We start from the raw sequence: 7,269 nt of genomic DNA on the forward strand, positions 1-7,269 counted from the left end.
CAGACGGTTACATGAGCTTCACCAATCAGATGCATCACTGTGGGATTGTGGGATTGTTCAGGATTGTGGATAATGAAGTACTTAGCCAAGACATCGCGAATAAAAGGCATTTATATCAAAACAAGGTTAGTGCTCCATGATCCTTTTGCGTTTATATGAGCATATACTATCGCTTAGTACAGCCGTAGCTGGTTTTAAGTCTACCATGTATGGTTACGTTTTTATGGCTTATACCCCAAATGTCAATGCAGAAATTGCATTGAATTTTTAGTTCCGGCACCAGCTGTGGGTGGGACTGTGATGCTCTATAGCCTAGATATCACAACATTGTCATTTGCGTTGTCAATCGCAAACGATAATTTATTAAAATGTCTCGCTACCCAACTACCTACAGTAGCTTAATTTGTGGAGGACGGAGAGAAAGCACCCATTTGGTAAATGAGCCAGTAGTGAGAAATAATAACTTTTAAATAGGGTCCAGTGCCTTTCCGATACTTTTAAAACTGTACAGGCGCCTAAATGGTGCCTGAACCGATACAAAAAAAAAAAAAAAAAAAAGAACTACAAAAAAAAAACTATGGATAACATTAAAGAACATTACAAATATTTAAAATAAATCCATAGCTTTCACCTTGGATGATCTCATTTCCCAAGTTGGCTTCCCTTAATCTAAGGCTAATAAATGTATTTCACAATCTGGGTCATTATTTAATACAAAACCACACATGATGTTTCTACTGTATCTCTGTCACTCACTCTGATATTTAGTTAAGATCAGTGCTGTCTGTCACTGTCTTTAATCAGTTCTGTGAATGACTGTATGCTCATTCTTTATAAAGTAGCAACAATCTCGTTTTTAAAATACAGTACTGTGCAAAAGTCTTATGGAAAAGAAAGAATAGTATTTTCACCCCAAAAAGGGTTTTAAGCCAGTTATTTATATATTATATATATATATATATATATATATATAATATATATATATATATATATATATATTATATATATATTTTTCTAGTGCGATTATGAATGCACAAGCAGTTTGACAATGGCAAAATGAATTATTTTAAGTGAAAATACTGCCTAAGACTTTTGCACAGTAGTGTATGTATAAAGTACGTACGATTAAATGAAGTATATTTAAATAAGTTTAATTAAAGTATGTGTTCGTTCATATGTGTTAAGGGCTAGATTGTCGCTGGAGGAAACAGCTGTTTCGTGATGAGCAGTGACAAGCGAAAACTTTACAGTAGATGAGAAACCGACTGCTTCTTCGTGACCTTTTGTAAACTGTATTTATGACAAAGAACTTCACAGATACAGATATTCTAACAATCTATTGATAAACACACACCTTGTGTCCTCTGTCTCTGTTTGAGCTCGCGCTGCTCCGCCGCGGTCTGCGGTTTGAAGAGCGCGCTGAAAGATGGGAGGAGACCGGTCTGACGCCGGTTTCATTTGAAATTTAAGCGGACTGACTCTGAGGCGATCGGATACCGGTTCCATACCCAACCCTACTTTTAAGAAATATATTTTTTGATAAACGAACCCAAAACTGGCTATGCCCTTGCTGGAGTGTGATGTGATTTGTGTCATGTGCAGGTGCGATGGATCGCGTATGGACCAATAGGGTGTCGGAATGGTATATGTTTATACTTCTCATCCAACCACAATCAAATTCACTCCATCCGGATGGCGCGATTTATCTGGATAGGTTTTTTTTCTCTCTGAATGATAACAAGCCGGAATGAAATAGCAGTAACGAAGCTATTTTTTAAAATGTAAGGAGTAGAAAGTACAGATACTTGCGTGAAAATGTAAGGAGTAGAAGTAAAAAGTCGGCTGAAAAATAATTACTCAAGTAAAGTATAGATACCCCAAATTTCTACTTAAGTACAGTAACGAAGTATTTGTACTTCGTTACTTGACACCTCTGAGTATAATACATTGTAAAATGCTCATACTCAGATTATAGTTACCTTTTTATGTATTACATGATTACATTTTATTCACACAATGGCAGTAAATTATTCATAATTTATCGATTCTTCCTAATTACTTGTTTTATTACTTTTTTATGATACAGAGTGTCATAACATTTAGCTTGGAGTATATTCACAAATGTCATGTAAATAAATTTGCAAATCGTGCTTCTGAATTTAGGGGGGGGGGGGACCTCTCAAGCAATTACAGCATGTATGAAACAAAAAATTATGCAAGTTACTAAACACTAGTGATGTGTAGATGTAGAAAACTGTGTCTTCATCATATCTAGTGACCTTCAATAAGTGATGTTTTATTAACAAGGTTCGGGAGGAGCACGTTCAGATAATCAATCAATTCAACACAGGTGGAGCTCGTCTAGATAATCAACTTAACTAGCACAATATTTAGGCTATATATACAGCCAACTCACCTCTGTTTCACGACAGTTTTCCGGCATCCTTCCTCCACCCTATCTCCTCGCTCTTAACTATTCTCATCCCAAACAATAGGGATTTGGGGGGTCACGCAAATATGATTACTATTTTCTCAATTCAAATATATGTAATTGCAAACTCGTGAACTTTTTATTCTAGAAGTCTGGACAAAAAATGTTGTCAAACTAATATTAGTTTGGAAATAAATCTCTATTTTATTCTATTATTGAATATTTTATTTTTCATTTTTATGCTTTAATTAATTATTAGCTTTTTATCAACTCACAAACCTGCTTCAGTTCTTATATTAAGCCCAGTTTGGGAAACCCTACAGGTGTAATGTTTAATGCATTTTATAATGCTGGTATATATATATATATATATAAGGAGAATGTTTTCTTTCTCTTTCTCTTTGCTTTTTTATATCATTACTGTATCTTTAATGGTAAAATATAAAACAGGTTGTATTATAAGTAATCTAAAAAGCAGTGAGAATACATCATCTAAAATTGGTAACCTAGAATACATTACTAACTACAGTTTTCATCATGTAATCTGTAATCATGTAATCAGGTTTTATTTACATTCTACCTAGCACTGTTTATCAGTGGATGATGGCAGGTCACATGACTCATCAGTAGCCACTCCCATCAGTCAGCTGAACACTGAACCCATATTCCTTTTAGAAAACAGATCCATTTGTGAGAACATGAAGGAACGCTTAATCTCGACAAAGTTTTCAGTTCTGCATTAAGTGTAGTAATCAGGATGCAGTATTTCTGCAGTTTTTAAAGCTCTTGTGCTGCTTCTCTGTAACTTGTGTTCATTGAGAGTTTGTCTGAGACTGACATCTAGTAGACATTTCATGCTTTACAGACTCACAGACACACCTGTTATACACACGTGACTCAAACAGAACCGGGAAACAGGAGTCACATGATTTCAGGGAAAGAGAAACTAAAGTGTAGTTGAGCTGTCGTGTGTTGTGTCTCTGTATTTAAGCAGTAAAATGGCAGAAGCCAGAATTTCTCAGGATGAGTTCATGTGCCCAGTGTGTCTGGATCTCCTGAAGGATCCAGTGACCATCCAGTGTGGACACAGTTACTGTAAGAGCTGTATTGAAGGTTGCTGGGATCAGGAGGATCAGAAGAAAGTCTACAGCTGTCCTCAGTGCAGAGAGACCTTCAGTCCAAGACCTGCTTTACGGAAAAACACCATTCTGGCTGAAGTGGTGGAGAAACTGAAGAAGACCAGACTCTCTGATGACTGTGATGCTGGAGCTGGAGATGTGCAGTGTGACGTCTGTACTGGAAGAAAATACAAAGCTGTCAAGTCCTGTCTGGTGTGTCTTAATTCTTACTGTTTGAATCACCTCGAGCAACACGAGAGTTGGTTTAAAGGAAAGAGACACAATTTGACTGAAGCCACTGGACGACTGCAGGAGATGATCTGCCAGAAACATGAGAAGCTTCTTGAGGTTTTCTGTCGCACTGATCAGAAATGTATTTGTGTGCTGTGTACGATGGATGAACATAAAAACCATGACACTGTATCAGCTGCAGCACAGAGGACAGAGACACAGGTATTTAAATCTTGACTCTAATTAAATATTGCTAACAATTTTCATATGTGCCCATTTCATATGTGCTTATATCCAGCGCTGGGGGTAACACATTAAAAGTTATGTGAACTATGTATTCAGATTACTTTTCTCAAGTAACTAGTGATGTAACACATTACTTTTAAAATGTATGACAAAATGTCAAATTACTCTTTCAAATAAGTGACACAAATGTCACGATCTGTGTTGGGAAAAGTGCGGAACGAGGAGACGGGGAGTAAATAAACAGTCTTTAATCCTTGGAATGATGGGAATTTCACTATACCTGTGTCGGCCACTGGCTGGGAACGGGTCTGCCTGTTCCCTGATACATAAAAAGTAACAAATGCAATTAGTTACTTTATAAGGAGTAATGGAATATTGTAACTTTTAAAAGTAACTTTCCCTATAACTGTTTATATTGGTGCTCATATTAACAGGTTATAGCATTCAGCATAAATGAACAGCAGCTATTAGAAGAGTATCAATGTTTGGTGAAAATGCCCCATAAACTGTTATCAACACAATCTTTAATAAAATAGGATTTGATTAAGCAAAATAAAATAATGGAGGGAACTATTAATCAGTTATTTATGCAGTTTTAATTATGCAGCAGAAACACTGTCAGTGTGAAGCTCTGTCTCTGTCAGTTTCATTTTTATAATACTTACACTTGTAGGGTGAAACAGGCTTAAACTTCATGTGAATTCACATACTCCTGTCATGATTTCTGGAGTTTAATCTACAGCCATCACTTCCTCTTTTACTGGATTCATCCGTCCATGTGTTGATTTAGAGCCAGTAGTTTTCTGTGATATTCACTATCATCTGTTTGTCCTGCAGAAGCAGCTGAAGAAGACGCAGAAGACGTTCCAGCAGAGAATCCAGCAGAGAGAGAAAGATCTCCAGCAGCTGAGAGAGACTGTGGAGTCTCATAAGGTGAGTCTGGAGAAGAAGAGAAGTTTGTCTCCGTCTCAGTTCAGACTCACTGAAGCTGAATCACTGTGTGTCCTAACAGCGCTCTGCACAGACAGCAGTGGAGGACAGTGAGAGGATCTTTACTGAGCTCATCCGCTCCATTGAGAGAAGCCGCTCTGAGCTGATACGACTGATCAGAGATCAGGAAAAGACTGCAGTGAGTCGAGCTGAAGAACGACTGGAGCGACTGGAGCAGGAGATCAATGATCTGAGGAGGAGAGACGCTGAGCTGGAGCAGCTTTCACAAACACAGGATCACATCCAGTTCCTGCAGGTAACACAGATCTAGAAGAACAGGATCATAGTGGACTTGAGCAGATCCTGCTGTGACAGAGACTCACAGAGAAACATTTCATGAGTGTCTTATTGTATAATCATCAGTCAGACTCTCATCTGATCATCTTTTGAAAGAGACACCACTTATAAATGAGTTTTGATTTCTGTTTTCTGTAGAGTTTCCAGTCTCTCTCCGCACCTCCTGAATCTACAGACATAAATGAAGATCTCTTCAGTTCTCTCTCTTCTGATGGTCTGAGAGAATCTGTCCATCAGCTGAGAGACAAACTGGAGGATTTCTGCAAAGAGGAGCTCAAGAAGATCTCAGACAGAGGTAAAGTCCTGGAGATTCATCTGCTCTCAGAAATGAGTCCATAATTATCTCATATCATGGAGAACATCGTATGTGACCCTGGAGCACAAAAGCAGTCTGAAGTCTCTGGGGTATATTTGAAGCAATAGCCAAAAATAAATTGCATGGGTCAAAATTATCGATTTTTCTTTTATGCCAAAAATCATTAGGATTTTAGGTAAAGATCATGTTCCATGAAGATATTTATAAATGTTAAAACAAAAAATTTTGATTAGTAAAATGCATTGCTAAGAACTTTATTTGTAAAATTTAAAAGGCGATTTTCTCAATATTTATATTTTTTTTTTTTGCAGCCTCAGATTCCAAATTTTTAAATAATTGTATCTCAACCAAATATTGTCTTCCTAACAAACCATACATCAGTGTAAGGATTATTTATTCAGCTTTCAGATGATGTATAAATCTCAATTTTGAAAAATTTACACTTATGTTTTGTGCTCCAGGTTCACATTTTAGAAATGTCTTAGGAATGGATACAGGTTCATGAGAATCACACTGTTCATGTCTGTTGATTTCCACAGTCACATTCACCAACATTGTTCCCAGAACCAGGAACGACTTCCTACAATGTAAGTCAGTAAGAAAACCAGAAGAAAACCTCACTGAGTGTGTTCATGTTCTTCCTGTAGAAGGAGAAAGAAGAGTTTTATAACTGATGATGTAAATGATGATTTGTACAGGATATCTGGTCATTTGTACTGAGACACTGATGATACACTGAACATGAAAAGATCAAACCGATTCATAATTCCTGATTCTGATGTGTTTTATCTCCATCAGATTCCCATCAGCTCACTCTGGATCTGAACACAGTGAATAAACGCCTCCGTCTGTCTGAGAGGAACAGAGTGATTACTGCCACTAACACAGTCCAGTCGTATCCTGATCATCCAGACAGATTTGATGTGAATCAGGTGTTGTGTAGAGAGAGTGTGTGTGGACGCTGTTACTGGGAGCTGGAGTGGAGTGGGTATAATGGTGTGTTTATAACAGTGTCATATAAGAGCATCAGCAGGAAGGGACGGGGAAATGAGTGTGTGTTTGGATATAATGATCAGTCCTGGAGTTTGTACTGCTCTCCCTCCAGATACTCATTCATACACAATAACACATGGACTGATCTCCCAGTACAGTCCATCAGCAGTAGAATAGGAGTGTTTGTGGATCACAGAGCAGGAACTCTGTCCTTCTACAGCGTCTCTGACACAATGAACCTCATCCACACAGTCCAGACCACATTCACTCAGACGCTCTATCCTGGGTTTGGTGTTTATAGAGGATCATCAGTAAAACTGTGTTAGACTCAGAATAGACTGACGAGAGATTCTACCCATAATGCTTTGAGCTGCAAGATAAATTAGGAACAGTAGATGTTATAGTGTCTCTTCTTTTATCTTCATGACATTAATACTGCAGCTGAACTTCTGTCAGTGAAATAACATGAATCAAAATAAATGTGTATATCAAATCCTCAAATAGTAGTTTCTATGCTTTTCTCGTCCTCTGCATGTGTTGACTGAAATCAGTCGTTTAGTTTTTAATGTAAAGTCACATCAGTTATTTTTATTATTACTTTATTTATTAAAAATCCTTTCAATTCAGATGATCACAGACAATTAATC

At 37.4% G+C, this 7,269-nt stretch overlaps 1 protein-coding gene across 1 annotated transcript; it reads left to right on the top strand.

The window, feature by feature from the left end:
- The first annotated feature begins 3,123 nt into the window (after nucleotides 1–3,123).
- Nucleotides 3,124–6,956, top strand: LOC113068756 (tripartite motif-containing protein 16-like). The gene is made up of 6 exons (XM_026241615.1): nucleotides 3,124–4,002; nucleotides 4,864–4,959; nucleotides 5,039–5,272; nucleotides 5,452–5,608; nucleotides 6,169–6,216; nucleotides 6,428–6,956. Exons 1-6 carry the CDS (start codon nucleotides 3,430–3,432, stop codon nucleotides 6,946–6,948), a joined length of 1,629 nt encoding a protein of 542 aa, XP_026097400.1. The 5' UTR covers nucleotides 3,124–3,429; the 3' UTR covers nucleotides 6,949–6,956.
- The last annotated feature ends 313 nt before the right edge of the window (nucleotides 6,957–7,269 follow it).

Source organism: Carassius auratus, linkage group LG49B (assembly GCF_003368295.1).
Source record: "Carassius auratus strain Wakin linkage group LG49B, ASM336829v1, whole genome shotgun sequence".
Lineage (NCBI taxonomy): Eukaryota > Metazoa > Chordata > Actinopteri > Cypriniformes > Cyprinidae > Carassius > Carassius auratus.

Excerpts from the sequence above, each read along its gene's own strand:
- LOC113068756 (XM_026241615.1), top strand. The coding sequence starts at position 3,430 with ATGGCAGAAGCCAGAATTTCTCAGGATGAGTTCATGTGCCCAGTGTGT. Across the intron at positions 4,003-4,863 it reads CACAGAGGACAGAGACACAG|AAGCAGCTGAAGAAGACGCA; the intron begins GTATTTAAATCT and ends TTTGTCCTGCAG. Across the intron at positions 6,217-6,427 it reads CAGGAACGACTTCCTACAAT|ATTCCCATCAGCTCACTCTG; the intron begins GTAAGTCAGTAA and ends TATCTCCATCAG.